Consider the following 17,545-nt stretch of genomic DNA (forward strand, 5'->3'; position numbering starts at 1 on the left):
ACAATAATCAACCGCTAGATGGCAGAGCAGCTCAACACCAGCAAAAGGGAAACTGAGCGTGCATATGTGAGAAAGTAGAAGGTGGTGGGGATGTCAAATGTAAAATTCTAAGTATAAAGCAGTTTAAGAAACATACTCTCGAAATAGAATTGCATTTGAAAACATTTTATTGATCACAGTGTTTATTTACAATCACTTAACACAATGATACAGTTGTAGAGAACACAAGTTATTGGCTATAGATAATTCTCTTGGAAACCAGGGAAACAAGAAGCTACACTTAGCAATTCACATGCAAAAACTTTATTGAAAACTTGTAAGTTATGTGTTTTTGTAATTATAAATAACAAACAAAAAAAACTATACCAAAAACTCAAAATTGAACTGAAGGGAAAAGTCATTTTACGATTGTTTAACCAACTAATTTGATCTTTTAAAGTTTATTCCATTCAAACACTAGGCAATAACATTTGAATATACATTTAAAGAAAAAAGGAAACTCAGAACCACAGACAGTGATTCCCAATTTTCTTTTACAGTTTTAACTTTCCAGCGTTCTGACTTGACAAGTGCTTTCCTGAGAGGCTGTTGTGCTGAGAAGTGAGTCTTGTGAACGGACAGAGGTTAGAAGTCAGCCCACTTTCAGCCTGAGAGCACAAAAGCCTTTTTTTGTCGCCCTCAGCATTATCCAAAGGAAAGGCGCTGCATTTGTATGCAGCTCAAAACCCTTTTATTATAAAATCCATCGAGCAAGTCTAACAACAGGGTTAGCGGAAATGTGGTACAGCCCGTGCTTCTCTGGCTTTCCAGTAATGATGCATGTCTCTCTATTGTTTGGAGTGTGGTTGGGCTTTCTACCTTATTAGTGCTCAACTGTGGAATGGGACCCAAGATCGGATTTGACCCAAAATTCAAAGTTCAACTCAAGCTGTGCTCTGCTTACCTGAATACATCCTAATAGATCCGTCCTACAGACCCTCACCACACTGTCAAGACAAACATGTCCTTCCTGGTACAACACAGGCCAAAACAAAAGCCGAACTTAAAGGGAAGAAAACTAATTTTCAAAAACCTAGAGCTGCATGCAAACTCAACTGTTTATGCACGCATGCATAAACGTTCAAAATGAGCCACAGAACAATTTCACCAATACAACAAATGAGAAGTCAATAGTCCTGCAAAGATCCTTTAAAGGGAGAATTATACTCTGGAGCCGTACTCGTCTCGGTCTCCAATAGTGTATCCGACTCTTTTGCTTTCATTATGATCTGCAGCAGATCTGTAAAAATGACAGAAACACATGATACCAAGGAGAAACCTGGAAAAATCTGAAACGTTGTTCCAAAATGTGGGATAATTATCACAATCAGCAAACACCTTACTTCTCAATTTTCTCTGCTTGGTTGTCGTTTTTACTTTGAAATGAGAAATTACCCTAAAGAGATGTTTCATGATCTTTTCCTGTTTTGTCCCTTGTGGGGTCACGGGGCTGCCGGAGCCACTTACGGGGGACAGGGGGGGACACCCTGGACAGGTCGCCGATCTGTCGCAGGGCCACATATCACACACCCATTCATTCTCACACCTATGGACAATTTAGAGTTGCCAACAGACCTATGGAGCATGTTTTTGGACGGTGGGAGGAAGCCAGAGACCCCGGAGAGAACCCACACATGCACGGGGAGACATGCAAACTCCACACAGAAAAGTGTTCTGTTTTCAGGTCCCCCAGCCGGGACTTGAACTGGGGGCCTTCTCGCTGTGAGGCAAGAGCGCTAACCCATGCAGAAACCATGTGTGCCAATAAAAATTATTACAACTTAAGGAGGAAGTTATCAAGACGTTTAGAATTGTTTATTGGTTAAAAGCTTCCTCCTCGTCATTTGGTTCACTTCCACTTGTGATAAACTTTGGATGACATTTATTGTTTGATTAAATGATCATAATGAATAGTTTTAACAATCTCAAATTTTCTTTGGTTGCTTTTTTGATTCAAGTTTGATTCAAGTTTATACATATCCAGATGTGAATGTATAAAAATCAAGTTAGTTCTCATGTTTTTATTCAAGGTCCACAAGGCATCTTTTAAATCACATCCTGTTTTTGTAGGTTATTTTTAAGCCTAGTTTTTTTCTACCTTCCTCTCTTATATTGTGTTCTAGAGCCTGTTGAAATCTATTTTTTTTTTCATTTGGAAAAAAATGCCTAACTTTCCTCATGAATTCAAATCTAATTCCTGGAAATTATTAGTTTGCAGAAACCCCAAAAATGTTTGTGTCAATATGTGAAAAAAGTGAGACACAGGTTCAAATTTAGTGTTTTAAAACTCAACCTAATGGGGGCAGAATTCCTATAAAGTCCCTGACTTGTGGGGCAATTAAGTTTAATTGTTTTCTTGAAATAATGTCTGCAGTTTTCCATTTTGTATCTAAATTATACAGCTCAATCTATAAAAAGAAGAATGGAAAGCTCTGCCTATGCTGGATTCACTGGTTGCAAATTTAGAAAAGCTGTCATCTTGTGTGAAACAAAAGGCTGATTTCAAATTAAAATAAAAGTAAAAAATAAACTTACCTCTTTTGCTTAAATAGGCAGCAAATGAAAGAGACTATGAAAGCAAATCCCAGTGCTGAAATCACCAGAATAGGGGCCAGTAAGCCTGCAGAGCAGAGAGGCTCATAGTTGTTACTCTTTTACTTTGTTTTGTGAAAATTACGGTAGTAATTGGATGTTAATAATACCCTTAGAAAAGCAAAAGTAGACTCTATTATAACTGTTCATGTTGGAGGAGCAACATAATTGTTAGACGATGTGAAGATAGCACAGTAAAAGATGGGAAAAGCCCAAAGACATAAAGGCAACCTACCGGTGTTGATCCAAGAAAGGTCATCTGAGTAGCAAAAGACACAGAAACAGTAGAAAGGAAACTGACATAAATGTACTTTATTAAGCGATACACAAAGTTACCGGATTAAGATGACAAACAAACCTCGCCATGACAGAAGTGCCAGATTTGACTTAAAATAAATATTGTAAAATATAGTTTTTCAGTGACGTTTCAAGGCCAGTCTGTTCTGTACCTCAGAGTTATTTAATATAATTAAACATCAAATTGTTATTCCTCAAATATTGTAAAAAGAATTAAAGAGAAAAGAGAACTTAATCCCCTCACTACAAATTGACAAGAGTATAACATTTAGCTGTTACAACTACCATGACAGATACTGTAGTCTGAAGCAGGATAATTATACTGACAGTTTGATCCATTTTCCCTTTTCACAAAGACAAGTGCAGCTTAAAATACATGACCATTTTGTTTTGAGAAAGTAGTTAGAGTTTATTAAAAAAATGTCTAACTACGTTTCCAGAACCATTTCTGCTTTCCAGTTGCATGCATATCCTGCTGAAAGAAGATCAGGGATTGATGTTTCCACATTTCAAGGTATATAACGGTCTGCAATGATGATTAATGTGTCAAAGTGGCAGATGCAGTTTCGGAGCATAACATTAACCAAAGCATCAATCACACTGTCTTCACCAGGATGCTTTTACACATACACTGCATGGTGTTGTGGGTTTCCCTCCCAGACAGCACATGTACGAGTTACGCAAAGAAAACATGATTCATCAAAAAAGGTTTTGATTTATTTTTAAAGCACACACGTCCATTGTTCGCGTCTTCAGTGATGGACACGGTAGAGCAATACAGCTCCAAAGGTAACAGACTGTGGTTCATTATGTATTCTGACACTTTTCCTTCCAAATCAGCAAAAACCTCTCCAGAAAATTCAGTTACTGCTGGATTGAACCACACAGCCCTGTTTTTCCTACTTATGGGTATCAATGAGCCTTGGCTGCCAAGGTTTTTTCATTATGCTGACCACTGCAGACTAAAAAACTGCACCTTTGGAGATTAACTGAATCAGTAATCCACATGTCAGCGTTTGTCAAATTTCCTAAAATTTGCACAGATTCTCAAGTTTGTACTTCTTAAACTGGTTTCTAACACTTCCGCCAATATGCCCCACTCACTAAATTGCCCCCCATATGAAGATGGAATCTGTTCAGAACCCTTAATTTTTGAGTGGAAAGTCATCTGTCCTTTCAGCAGCTAATAACATCTCTATTCTGTACCCTAAAGTGCAGGGAAATCAGCATTTCAAGAAAACGATGTCTTGAAATGCTGTGTCTTGGAATCATGGTCCATTACAGGACATTACTTTTTGGTTACTTTCTTTGTATCACCTGCAGCAAAAGAACATAACAAGCTAACAGGACAAATGTAAAACAAAGTATTTGACATCTAGATGAGCGGTTATATGGTGTGTGTTAATTTATCTAATTATGAATGAATTCCTCATCAACACTCATTTTGTCCTGAAAAGTGCTGGAGCCTATCCCAGCTACTGTAGGGTGAAAGTTTTCTGAAAAAAATCCACCTAAAAAGCCGTTTTTTATAGCTGCACCTACCCCAAAAAGGGCTAACAACTGTTGGGGAAGAAACTACATCCAGGAGCAGCACAATGTAAGCATATAAATCAGAGAAGATCAAACGATTCAGTCTTCTTCCAGGATTTCAAAATAAATACAATTTTCATTTGTTTTCAACAGTTATTTGTTAAAAAATATTAGTTTATTAAAGCCCACAAGGCTCATTAGTACATTCTAAAGCTCTTACTTTAGTGTTACAATTCTGTTCTTCCACTGTATTCATTTATGCTTTAAATTTAAAATGAATTTTGAGCAACAGATGCATACGTCTTCTTCTGCATGATTGTGGTACCTGGATGTACAAATTTGAAGTATTGTTTATTTTTAATACAAGAAGTCATAAGGTTAGCTTTCTTAGCCTACTCATATTTTTGCAAAAATACCATCAGCTCTGATGGAAAATGTGTGCAAATGCAAATACAGAGAAGGGCAGTCAGTGTTGAGACAGGACTACACGACTCATTGAAAAAGAAAAAAAAAAAAAATATATATATATATATATATATATATATATATATATATATATATATATATATATTAAAGAAATAGATACAGCAAATCACAAATGTTTTATGTGCACATACAGTTAATGAAAAATTACTTGATTTCATTTATTATTGAATAAATGAAGTAAAGATAGATTTAAAAAAATTAAAGTTAAGTTATTCACACGCAGGGGCCCAAAATATTTACAGCAAATATGAACATTGATAGAATTGTAAGAATGTACCTAGTCTTCCCATTCCATTGGCAAAAGCCAAGGATGTGGGTAACCCTGACTGGGAGTTTTCCTGGAAGCAAATGAAATGCTGCTATGCTTTGTTATTTGGCCCCCTTGTTTGATTGCAACAGAAGTTTCCCTCTGATTTATCCATGCTTTTGTCAGAGTGCGTTCCAACTCAAGAGCCTCATCTGTCGGCCGTCCACAAAGAATTTGTCTAACAGTGGGGAGAGCTAAGTGCGACTTGCACTCCAGGTAGCTCTTGAGGTTCAGTTCAGGATAAACTGCGTCTCTGAGAGCCTGAACAAGATGATTCTTCTTGTGAGACTGTTTGAGCTGATGGAAAACTCTCTGCTCCAGTGAGCTATAGTGCAGTGTGTCTCCAGCCAGTCCCAACTTTCCCACAAAGCAGTCGGTCTGGCTCTTCCTCCTGAAAGATGGACTCGTCATTTGTTGCTTTGGTTTGGCCAGACTGTCCCTCTGCCATTTCTTGAGGTCTTTCCTCCTGCCAGCTTGAAGCTTCTGAGAGCCGCTTGGTAGGAGCTTATGTAGCTCTTCATCAGCCAAGTCTGCTAGATCACCAACCAGCAGCTGCTGAATGATTTGCTTCCTGGTGTGTGGGGATGTGACTGTAAGAATACCATGCAGTCCTCTGCCTGCATCAGACACAGAGCCAGTGTGGTTAAACATCCCAGGGTATGGGGCGCTCCTCAAAACGATTTAGGTCTTTAATTCCCACCATGCAGCAGCGTTGCCATAACAATGCACTAAAAGCCAAGCCATAAACTTCTACATTTTTTTTAAGAAAACCAACAGTAAACAATCTATATTACACTTTTAGAATATGTGTCATGAGGAGAGTGTGGTACACATGCATGTTTGGCCCTGGTTCTAAGATTGCTAAGGTTGTCAGTGCTTTTCAGTAGATCAGCAGAATGGTTCATTCTGTATTAAATATCTGACTTTCTAACATAAAACTCATTAAGATCAGTTAGATTCAGCACAAAGCACAGCCACAAGCAGGTGAAAAGCCAAAGCCACACAACACAGCCATACAGACAAAAAGAGATCTCCATCATTCATCCAAACTTGTTAATTTTTAATCATCAATATTGGCATCAACTAATGCCTTAGTCACATGCTTCAGAACTGGAGTTGACCCATACGGACGCTGCGGGTTTTTGACTTGTCCGGGCCCCTGTGCGGCCTCATCTTAAAGGGAACACAGGTGTGTCTTGCAGTTCCCTTGTTTCTTGAGAAGCCACCATAAAGGACGTCTTGGAAATGGAAGGTACCATTGTCGTTTGTGTGTAGTAAGTGTATCGTGAACTAATTGTTGGAATAGTGTCAATTATGACACTTATTACATGTGGCTGACATTGTCGTACAGTGACTTCATGCGCATTCTAGTCATTAGTGTGGTGCGTACTGACTGTATGTGATATGTAAGTGCTTGTAAAATGCCCACATAAACCACACTCTGATTGTCTAACCTACTCATTTCTTAAAGTCAGACTGCAAGCACAGAGTTCGCAAGGAGCGCACATTTATCACTTAAACAGCCCCCCCCCTGTTACACAGTGCACAGGTTTTGAGGGGGTAGAAAAAAATGAAATACCCATATGACATGCCTGCAACTCAGCTACTTCACCCTTACTTTAACCTTATGTGTTGTTTAAGTGTTTGCTACGACCTGTCACTCGCAGCACGTTCATAGAAAAAATTGCGCATGAACATTTTTGCTCACTGGGTTTTCTACAATTGTAAAATTTCCTGCAGGCTGTACAAATTTGCCCATTTTTGCCCGCAGACGCCCGTATCCACCCACTAAGGCTATGCAACTGACATTGCACTCATGCACTAACAACAAAGCAAGCATTTTCGAAAACCTATAGTTACCTTCTTTAAAAGATGCCAGGACAATTCTGCTGTCGACCAGCTGTGGTTTCCTGTAGTTGCTCTGAAGTGGGATTGTGGCTGAATCCTGGGCAGAGGAGGAGTAGAGCGCTGTAGCCAGGGCATTAAACTGGAGACATAAAGAACAGAGTATCAGCACAAAGATTTTCCCATGTGAATAAACTGTTTTTGAATAATATATGCTTAATTGTGTTCTTAATCTGATAAACAGTTATTTAGGAAAAAAACTGTACAAACTGAAGTACCTGTTTTTGAGAAACCGTCATGGTATTTCTGAACACCGTCCACAAAACACTGGGATAGCACGGGGGAGTCGTCAATGAGCCATCATATCGATAATATTCATCCAAACGAGCAGGCAGCAGGGCTCGAATGTTAAAACCAGGCACCTGAACTTTTTGATCTGCCAGTTAAAGTGAGAAAAAGCCCGGTGGCGAACGGTTCAAACTTAAATGTAAAATCCACCGTAGTCCAATAAATGAGCAGCTGACTTACAGATATGAAAACATTAGAAACAATGTTTTGGACAAGAGCTGCTTATTAAACCAAATCATTTTTTTTTTCAAACTTTGTTCATAAACTGCAGAAAATCTCTACAAAAGCATTAAGAGACAAACTCTACAGAGAAAGGCTCCAGTTGGACTTTAAATTACAAACCTTCTTGCTTTTTCTATGTTTTCATGTAGACTATACACAAATTTTAAATGTTTTAAATTAAATATTATCTTGCTATAGACTAAGAGTAAAATTACAGCAGATTCTTTCTACCAACCCTAACCCCCCTCTGAAGTAAACAGGAGTCAGAGAGGTATGTGGGATGCAACAGGGGGGTTGGGAATTGTAAAAAAATTACAAATTTACAAACAAATTTGCAAAAAAAATTACAACAAAGAACCAGAGCTCCATAGATCTACTTTTGTGTTTTCTTTTTTTACTTTTTGTAACGAAGCAAAACTATTGCTACATTTCTGTACACAGAGGCAAGTTAACTTCCCTCCAAAGACATGGCAGGCAACACAGGAGAAGCAAACAAAATGGCTCGCACTATATAAAAGCATTTAAAATTTGGAAATGCATGCCTATGTAAAGGAATGCAAGTTTTGGATTTGATATGCAACATGTTGGAGTTACTTTAACTTTACTTTAACTTTTACTGCAAATTAAAGTTAAAAGCTTTATTCATTAAAAAAAATACCGTGCTTAAGTTAAAAGGAAATGACCAGTGCATTTCATGTCATGGGGGACTGATCGCCCTCTTGACTTACTTCGATATTTGATGCCGTTGATGAACCTTAAAAACTGTTCAAACGTTGGATTAAACTCTCCGACCTGTTTAGAGATCACAGTCAGCTAGTCAGATTTTGCGAGCACAACAAATCTGATCTAATCTCTCAGTTTAACTCACCTCAATGAGGACACCCAGCACGGCCAAGCCATCAGATTTGTCAACAGCATAGGATATATTGGGGTACTTGTCTGAATTGTAGTGTACTACGTGCATCTGTTGAGAAAAAAAATACGGAAATAATGCTACATATTGAATAGTTTATGGAGAAAAGGTGTGTTCTTTTCTGTCTGTTGTCACAAGAGTTCCTGGACTGCTCAATTTATCTTTTTAGTCGAAGTTTACTGAAATTATGTTTCTTTCTGAATTTTATTTTAAACTCAGCTGAACTAGCTTTTTTATTATTAAAAATCTGCCGGTTTAAACAAAATAATGCAAGAAGTTCATGTAGGATTCCTCCAACTGATAGCCGATAAAAGTCTCTTTCATGTTCGCAACACTTTTTACAGCTGACAACTTTATGGTAATTGCTTTATATCAGGCATTTATTATGTAAACTACACTTGTTGACAAGTCAGAAATAGAGGACACACTTTTGGTAGAAGCTGAATGAGAAGCAACCTGTTAGTGATAGGATTTTGACTTGAACACTAATGTGAGTTTGTCATTCTAGCCAAATTTGATTCTTTTGTATATATGGAACATTTGCAGTATTTCTGGGAAATGCCCCATTATTGCTGGTAAAACATGTCATCACACAGTTGCGGTTCTGAAGCCTGGAAAAACTTCAAATGATCTGTGGTCTTGATGTGTCTGCGTAGAATTTATCGTGAAACTCAGGTCAAACCACAACACCTCACATGCGGCTGTGCTTCAGCTGGGTCACGGTAACGTGAAAAGACACACGTTCCAGAATCTACTGACTATAATTAAATTGATGGCACATTTAAATGAACGGGCTCTTTTTTCACCTTGTTTGAAGTTTTACAAAGTATTCTGCTTGAGTAAAACTAAAGTAGATCGTTGTGAGGAAAATGCTTACAGGGCTTGACGTATTAAACCAAACAGACAGACACTTCTTTCAAGAGGTGGATGAAAGCCACAACATATAATTGTCTGGTGCTTTAATCCCTTCAAGCCCTACAGGAGTGAAGCATTGTACTTTATGTCCACATACATAATTAGACTGTTTCATACACTGGCCTCTGTTTTCAGTAAAAGCAGCTTGAAGACAAGATGTCTTATTATCTCTTATTGTAACTGGTGAAAACAACGTTTGAGGGAACAAAAAGAATTTTCCTCTCCAAAAGGTCACTAGTAGTAGTATTTTTAAATGTTTTTTTTTAATCCAAAATAATATTCAGGTTGCCTTAATTACTTTCAAAATGTGGTCCATGAGCTCTTTTATTGGCTTAATTTCTGCCTTAGCATCAAGAACATGTGATTTTCTTGATAGATTCTTCTGCATTATCTGCACTAACTTTGATGTGTGTCAGCTTCAGTGATCTTTCTGCCAGGTGAAAGTTACACGCTCAGGCATGTGTCATGTACCAGAGATCCCAACATCTGAGGTAGCACATAAAAAAAACCTGCATGCTGGACATATTTTCGACTGATTGTTTTTACATCACAAACATTGTTGCATCATGTTGCGTCCTGTTGTCTGTTTTCATGTTAACTTAGCTTCCAAGAAAATCTGAAAAATGAGGACGTAAGAAAATGTAAAGCTGACATAAAATAAGAAGTTTTATTATACTTGCATATCTAAACACAATTACATTTTGGTTCCCAGCAATGTTTGTGCCAGCTGAAAAAAAACAAATACCGGTACATCAAATGTGAAAAGGTTAAATAAATTTCCAATATAAACAGTTTTTTTTTAGGAAATGAAGCTGATTTATTACTTTTTGCTGTGTAAAGGTTCTTATTTTAAAGTACACTCAATATTATGAAGGTGATGCCTGCACCGTTTTCTCAAATCTAACATTCATTTTTGCACTTTGAGGCAATGTATTGATTTTTCAATGTTAGGAATTTTTTTAAGAGTTTAGGAATAATATAAATATTGCAATTTTTCTTTTTAATCTACTTATTTTAAAAGAAGTGAAATAGGGATAGAGAGTGCAAAACATAGTACAAACGGTATAAAATAGGTTTATTTATTTTTAGATTTTAGAAATTTTCTTGAGTTTTAGTTGTTTACATCTTAGCTTCTAATCGAGCATTTACAGTAAACTGATAACCAATGTCCAAGCAAAAATAAGGGTTTAAGTTTTTATGCTTTTAAAAAAAGGTTTCTTTCCTCAAAAATGTACATTTTCACATATTTTTCTAATTATTTTTCTTTAACCCTTCAGGTTGGCTAACTTTTGACCCAATAACATGCAAAAGATGTTTTTTTTAACAATGATTCTTATGAAATAATATAAAAGAAATAGAAATAAAATAATTGTAATTAGGTGTTATGGTGGATCCAACTCCATTACCTCTGCTGCATACTGTTTGCTGTTCACCATGTGTTCAGAACCAGCGATTTGACTGGAGGAGCCCCAGTGGAAATGCAGCTGAGCTGCACTATAACGATGCTGCAAGCTTGAGATGTGCATCTTCGAAGGCAAAGATATTTGCACTGCAGATCAAAGGACAGAAAGTTTCAACACACAAAGCAGAGCAACAACCTCTTCCAACACTCATTAAGCATCAGTTTTACCCTTGACTGAACAGATAAGGTCAGCATGGCCCACTCTGTGAAAGCGGCGTGACTGTATTTAACATGCTTAATGGTGGAGTGATGCTCAGTGTGCTCCACATGTTTGTCATGAAAAGCCTACATCAGCTTCTTTTGTAAACACGTCACAGTGACGATGTCATTCAGTTTGCGGGGTAGCGGCCTGTCAGGTATGCGCACATAAGCATTTGTCTGAGCGTTGGATCATGTCACGGCAGTTTATTTATACAGAGTTCCCTGTGATGAATCATTAACATTTTTGCACACACAGTCTCCCTAAAATTCCTGGTGTATGGCAGCCCACTTGGGCAGCTCTGCAAAAGAATTTTAAATGTAACAACCCTTTAACGTGAAACACTTTTGTCTGCATTCTATTCTGGCAAGAAGCAGTTATATGCAAGACTGACTCTGGAATTGCACATTAAAATAAATCGAGTTTTCTCAATGCACCAGAGCCCAAGGAATGGACATCAAAAAGCTTTCACCCATATTTTCCAAGAGAAAACTTGGAGGTTTTTCTTAAGCAAAAGGCAGTTAAGATAATGGGAGAGTCATTACAGAAAATTGCTGCAGCAGGAGGATTTTCCTACCATTTTCTTTAAACTGACCTAAGAATGTGGTTTCTATGGACCAACATCTCTGATGAAGACACTCCTGTTTTATATTGGACTTGATCCTAAATGTTTACAGACACCTGTTTTTTCATGATAAATTGAAATTAATATTTTGAAGAGAAAATAATAAACGGAGTAGATCAAATTTTACTTACATGCATGTCCATTGTTACCAAGAGTCAGCTGCTCGTCTGGGGACAGGTTGTAGTTTTGAACCTCAATAGGTCGTAAAGTTGGGTCAAACCTCAACAGCTCTGACTTGATGTCTATTGGAGACTGGAAAGAACCGCCACAATATGGATAGTGTTTGGACCAGTGGTGCTCTCCCTCTGGTCCTGGAACAACACCAAAATATCAGTTTTGTTGCTGCATTTAAGCGCTTTGATCCTGGAATAGGAAGTAACCGCCAACTTCAAAAAATCCTTAAAGAAAAAAGACAAATCTGTTTCTTTTTTAAGGCTGCCTTAGTCTGTAAAGATGTCGTTAAGCGGGTGGTGCGGAATTGTGTGGTGAATTGTATCAACACTGAACCAGAGTAGAGTAGAATAATGCAGTTTCCATTTTTATTTCCACCAAACTTCAAGCCATGGAGAATTTTCTTCCTCTCAAAAGCAGGCAGCATAAGAATACAACACTAAATTGCTCTACATTTTTAAATCAACTGCTTTGAAGACAAGCACAAAAACATTGTTGAAAGGAAGCATCTGTACAGAAAATGAAAAAATAAAAAAAAGCTATTTAAATGGAAATTTGTCAAATATGTAATTTTTTTATGAGCTTTAAGTAAATACAAAAACATTTATTTCTTGAGACAAATTCTTAGACTTCAGAAAAAGATTTATCTCAGGATATGTCCAAATTCCCTCCCTACTTACTACTAAAAAACTCAATTTTGCAGGACTATAGTGCACTGGATTTTAAAAACAATTTGGAAACCATACTCACTACTTTGTTTTGTTTTTTTGTTTTTAAACGGCAAATATGCCATTACAGATTTCCCAAACTAAAGACTTAATAAATATGAACATTTTAAAAAGACTATTTATAAATCCACTGTCTTTTGATGATGAAAATGTGGATGTCTCTTTTAAAAAAATAAATTAATGTTCACTTTATTCATTCAAACGCAACGCATTGCGGTCGGTATTTACCAATCTAGTGAGCATCAATGCACACTGTTATTTTTTGCAAAGACTTCTGGGAAATTTCTAGGGAACTGGATTTTGATATTGTAGATTCATACATCCCAAATAAATGACAAAAGCACTTTATAGTGCACGAAGTAGTGAGTCGTAAAGGGATACGGACACAATTCAATTAAATTCAATTTTATTTATATAGCTCAATAGTACAACAAAAGTCGTCTCAATGGGCTTCATACTGGTAATTGTACAAGAAACATGAAATCATAAAGAACATGAAGTCATACTTTTCAATAGGTAATGGCTAAACTAAACTAAACAGACTAACCTCTTTTTTCTGAAACCTTTTCTGCTATATGACACAGTGTCATATGGATGAATAATACAAATCTAAATGCAAATACCATTCAAATTTGGTGTGGCTAAACATGCCGAGATGTACTTATAATGGCTATAAAACCAGGCATTACACTCAAACGTGATCATTTTGGATAAACCAGTTTAAAACAAACTTTATTCGAAAAAAAAACAACATTTTTAACAATAAAATAGCAGAAGTTTTGCATTTGGAGAACTGATGTTGATTTGACGTCTTTCCAGACTAAAGAAAATAAATCTAACATACCTGCATATTTGTAAGATTTTAAACATGAGTAAGAGTTTAAAGTGGAGTGAATAGAATGAAATAGAGGCAATAAAAAAGCAATTATTCCCCTATTGTCTGCATTCTTGACATTTATTTACAATCAAAAATAAATGTGAAGATTCTTCGTTCATCACGTGAAAGCTGTCCGTGTTTAAATGATGCAGCATGAGGTCTGCCCTCACAATGCCTGTCGGACAAATGTTGATTAATTGCATTAGACATGCCACAGGGCATAACATTGAAGCTGAGAAATCACTGGATACTTGCTTTTATGCAACTTTACCAATCCAAACAACTCGGTTCCAACTTTATAAAAGAATGTATGGTTGTAATTACCCATTGTCTTCTTGATTCTTGCTGTTATTTACAGCTATCCCATGTTAAATCTGTCTGTTTGCCCTCTGCAGGAGGGCGAGGAGCTGAGGTTACAGTAAATTATATGACTCAGCAGTGTTCACGTCAACAGAAAAGTGCTACCAGCCTTACAGACAGCTGATTACTATGACAAAAGCCCCGTCAGGGATCTGAGTCGAGTTGAACTTCACTGTGCTGTTGTGTGACAAGACCGGAGGACTTTTCTACACTTTACCTACTCTTTCTTCAAATCTTTGTTGAATTTTTCATTGTTATTGAAAATCCTGACATTTAAGACTTACATTTTAAAGCTACTTTATTTATAAAGCAGAATCTGTGCAGCCTTTCGAGTAAAAGAAATTAAAACATTCTTAAATGGGCAGAAGTGGCTGAAACAAAGTATGTGAGTTCTTTTCTTATTCTTGCACCAGTGAAAAAATCTTTCCTCATTATCTTATCTTTTGTATTTTATCATTTGCCTACATTTGAGTTCTTGTGCTTCAGTGCTTGAAGGCCAAAGAGTTTTGAAAGACACTGATAGTGATAAGAAGTTGTGCCCTGAGTCCACTTTATGTAAGAGAGGTTGGGGTCAAAAACTCCATAGACCTTTAGGCTCAAGATTTTAAGGGAGGATTCCACTAATGTAAAGTTGTCAATTCAGAGTCTGCAAGTGAAAACTGCACAGAAGCTGTCAGTATCACTTTTTCTGAAAGAAAAACAACTTTATTTACTTTTAACCATCATTTGAGAATTTTGTTTTAAAATTGGGGATGTGACTAAATGGCATAATGCATGATTTGAGTGGAAATATTTTATTTTTTAAAGTTAATATTGCTTAATAGCAATATTTTAAATAATATTTACTAACCTTATTATTTTATTAGCATTTTTTAAATTACTAGTTTTTTTTAACCAAGATTATGCTTATTGGATAAGTTACATTCTAAAGTCCAAATATACAATAAAAACTCAATAGTTAAAAATAGCTCAAGTTGCTTTGCTTTTAAACCAACTCTGAATGTCAAAAGGGACTAACTTTTTTTTCTGGGTTATTTTAACATGAATTGGAATAAAATGAGACCAATGTAACCCCCCCAAAAATACTTTAAAAAAGTAAATAAAAACAATGTCCCAAAATGAATAACCCAAGGATTGGGTTTAAAAACAAACAAGTGTTTTAAGAGTGTCACTTACCACTGTACGTCCATTTGTAACCTGAAACACACAAAAACACCAAAAACCTTATCATACTTTACAGTTATTATCTTTTCTCAGCATAAAAAGTTCTGTGACCAAATCAAAACTTGAAAACTTTATTCATCATCTGCCTTGTCACATGCTTTCTGATCAAATTCAGTCCCCCATGTTAACTCTGCAAACATCCTACCTTGTAGTGCACCAATCAAAGAGAGGTGCAGAGCAGCGACTGGGATGAAGCTCGGAGAGCGCATCTTGATTTCTGAGCAGGAGCGCCCCTCTTCAAACAGCCTTTTATACCATCTTGCCAGCTTCTTTGCAGCTCGCGCTGACGTCACGGCAACAACAAAAGCAGCTATCAGTGTCATCTGGTCACCGGAGGGTGACAGCACCGCAGCCGTGGCTGAGCCCGAGCAAAGCCCCGCCATTAAGTTCACGCATCACTTTCGGGGGAGTTCGTTGGAACGGACGTAGGAGCGTAGCAGAAAGGTGGCGCGCGCCAACTGTCAGGTGACGCGCAAACTGCGCGCATTACTGTTATTCGGAAAATTATAAAGCTGGCAACTTCCAAATAAATTAAGGGTCTAAATCAAAGGCGAAGTGTCGTGTAATTTTCTCAACTTGATTGTGAAATGGATTGTGCTGTTAGTGCAACAGCAGGAGGGCTGTCTCCATCCTTCTGGCCACTTGACTCTGAGAGAAGAGGATTTGATCCCAGCTGACACCCATGCTGTTCAAGCTATGTAACTCAACAGTATGATATCCAAACTAGTTATGATTTATATCTTAAGGCTGTTACATTCTAAATGGGGTAATTTTATGAGATTTGACAACTAGTCTGTGAGACGATACCAATTGTGTTTCTCATTTTCTGCTCTTTGTTTATGTTATTTTATTTCATAATTTTATTTCTAATAAAGTATAAAAAGATCAAAACAAAGAAAATGAAAAATCCTGTTAATAATAATCACAACACATTCATTTTTAAATTAATCTACTTAATTAAATTGAATTTTTTTTATATTCTAAGTATTTGAAAAGAACATGAATCGTTTACCTATTGTTATACTTTTTGATTTTTGTTTAAATGCAAACCATTTTTTAAAAAGATCATCAGGACTTAGTTGAACATGTTTTGCATGAGAGACAAAATGTGTTCAAATGATCTTTTTTGAAGCTTTTTTCTGTTTTTCTGCTATATGGAACAATCCTGGATGAATTAGAATCTTCACAAATCTATTTTTTTAAGCCACTTGTGTTTCATTTTTGCACATTGTACAAGGCATTTATAGCCTTTTTTATGACAGATTAGTTCTGATTAAAGAAATAAACTGGATGGGGTCTCTTTTCTACTCACCAAAGATGGTTTAGACATAAAGAAGCTGCACTCTGTTGCCATATAACAAAAGTACTTCCACATCATCCGAGATTAGCTGAGGTTCCTCACCTTGTTTGAAACTTTGTTAAAACTCCACAAGCAAAACTATTTAAGAACCAGTATGCTGCACGTAATTCAATCATTTGTTTCTTTCTCTTAGATAAAGCACAGCACTCTTAGGCACTATTATGATCTAGAACATCAAAATTTTAGAAAAACTGATTGTCTAATACTAATTTTTTAACCACGTGTTCAGATGAAGGATGAGCTATGATTGAAAATTGTGCACAGAAAAACCTGAGGTTGCTGCTAAACTAAATCTAATTTAGTTTAGGTCCAAATCCACAATGCTGCTAAACTAAACCTAATTTAGTTTAGGTCCAAATCCACAATGCTGCTAAACTAAACCTAATTTAGTTTAGGTCCAAATCCACAATGCTGCTAAACTAAACCTAATTTAGTTTAGGTCCAAATACACAATCTTTAATACACATTTTTTTTTCGTTCAGAAAGTTGTTTCCTGAAAAACTGAGTTTTGGGGGCTGGAATATGGTGTAACCAGTTAAGGGAACTAAAAAAATGTAAATGAGTGAAAGAAAACTATTTTTTATCTAAGTAATTTAGCATTAATTATACAACCAAATAACTCAACTGATACTGTTTATTCTAATTCTGTTCTTCAGTCAAAAACTGTAATCTCCTGACAAATATGAAAACAAAGAAGATGTTTAAAAGTCAGCATAAATTCATTAATCTAACTTAAGAATTTAAGTTAGATTAAATTCATTAAGCTCGAGCAATACTAATTGATGCATCAGTGGCACCAAAATGGGTCATGGCTAAATTACCTGATTGGGGCCCATGTTTGCCCTATTTCATTCATTTTTCCAGCTCACATAGGAAGAACTATGAGCCCTATGTCGGTTCTAATGTTACTTACCCAATTGAAGCCTACAGGAAACCCACTCAGCACGCACTTCGAGCCTATGAGGGAATACACAGACCACCACGGGAACTGCGGACAAGCCCACCTATAGCCCACATTATAGCCCATTTAGGTCCCACATAAAAC

General features: G+C 36.6%; 1 protein-coding gene across 3 annotated transcripts; it reads right to left on the bottom strand.

The window, feature by feature from the left end:
* Positions 1-144: 144 nt before the first annotated feature.
* On the bottom strand, positions 145-15,924 carry ca12 (carbonic anhydrase 12). Of its 3 annotated transcripts, XM_011476104.3 has the most exons (11): positions 15,286-15,924; positions 15,093-15,113; positions 11,912-12,091; positions 10,901-11,043; positions 8,535-8,630; positions 8,395-8,458; positions 7,375-7,532; positions 7,112-7,238; positions 2,867-2,890; positions 2,575-2,659; positions 145-1,279 (listed from the first exon to the last, which is right to left on the bottom strand). In XM_011476104.3, the coding sequence occupies exons 1-11, from the start codon at positions 15,521-15,523 to the stop codon at positions 1,201-1,203; spliced, it is 1,215 nt and encodes a 404-aa protein (XP_011474406.2). In that variant the 5' UTR covers positions 15,524-15,924; the 3' UTR covers positions 145-1,200. The 3 variants fall into 3 exon arrangements, with proteins under 3 accessions (XP_011474406.2, XP_011474407.2, XP_023811556.1); XM_011476105.3 differs by lacking the exon at positions 2,867-2,890 and having other exon boundaries at positions 15,286-15,923; XM_023955788.1 differs by lacking the exons at positions 145-1,279; positions 2,575-2,659; positions 2,867-2,890 and adding an exon at positions 5,004-5,868 and having other exon boundaries at positions 15,286-15,923.
* Positions 15,925-17,545: the final 1,621 nt, after the last annotated feature.

The sequence above is a fragment of the Oryzias latipes genome, chromosome 6, assembly GCF_002234675.1.
Source record: "Oryzias latipes chromosome 6, ASM223467v1".
NCBI classification, from domain to species: domain Eukaryota; kingdom Metazoa; phylum Chordata; class Actinopteri; order Beloniformes; family Adrianichthyidae; genus Oryzias; species Oryzias latipes.

Coding starts and splice junctions, on each gene's coding strand:
- ca12 (XM_023955788.1), bottom strand. CDS start 15,523: ATGGCGGGGCTTTGCTCGGGCTCAGCCACGGCTGCGGTGCTGTCACCC. Junction 8,631..10,900: donor GCAAACAGTATGCAGCAGAG/GTAATGGAGTTG, acceptor TTTTCTCAACAG/ATGCACGTAGTACACTACAA. Junction 5,869..7,111: donor CCTGGCATCTTTTAAAGAAG/GTAACTATAGGT, acceptor TGTCTGATGCAG/GCAGAGGACTGCATGGTATT.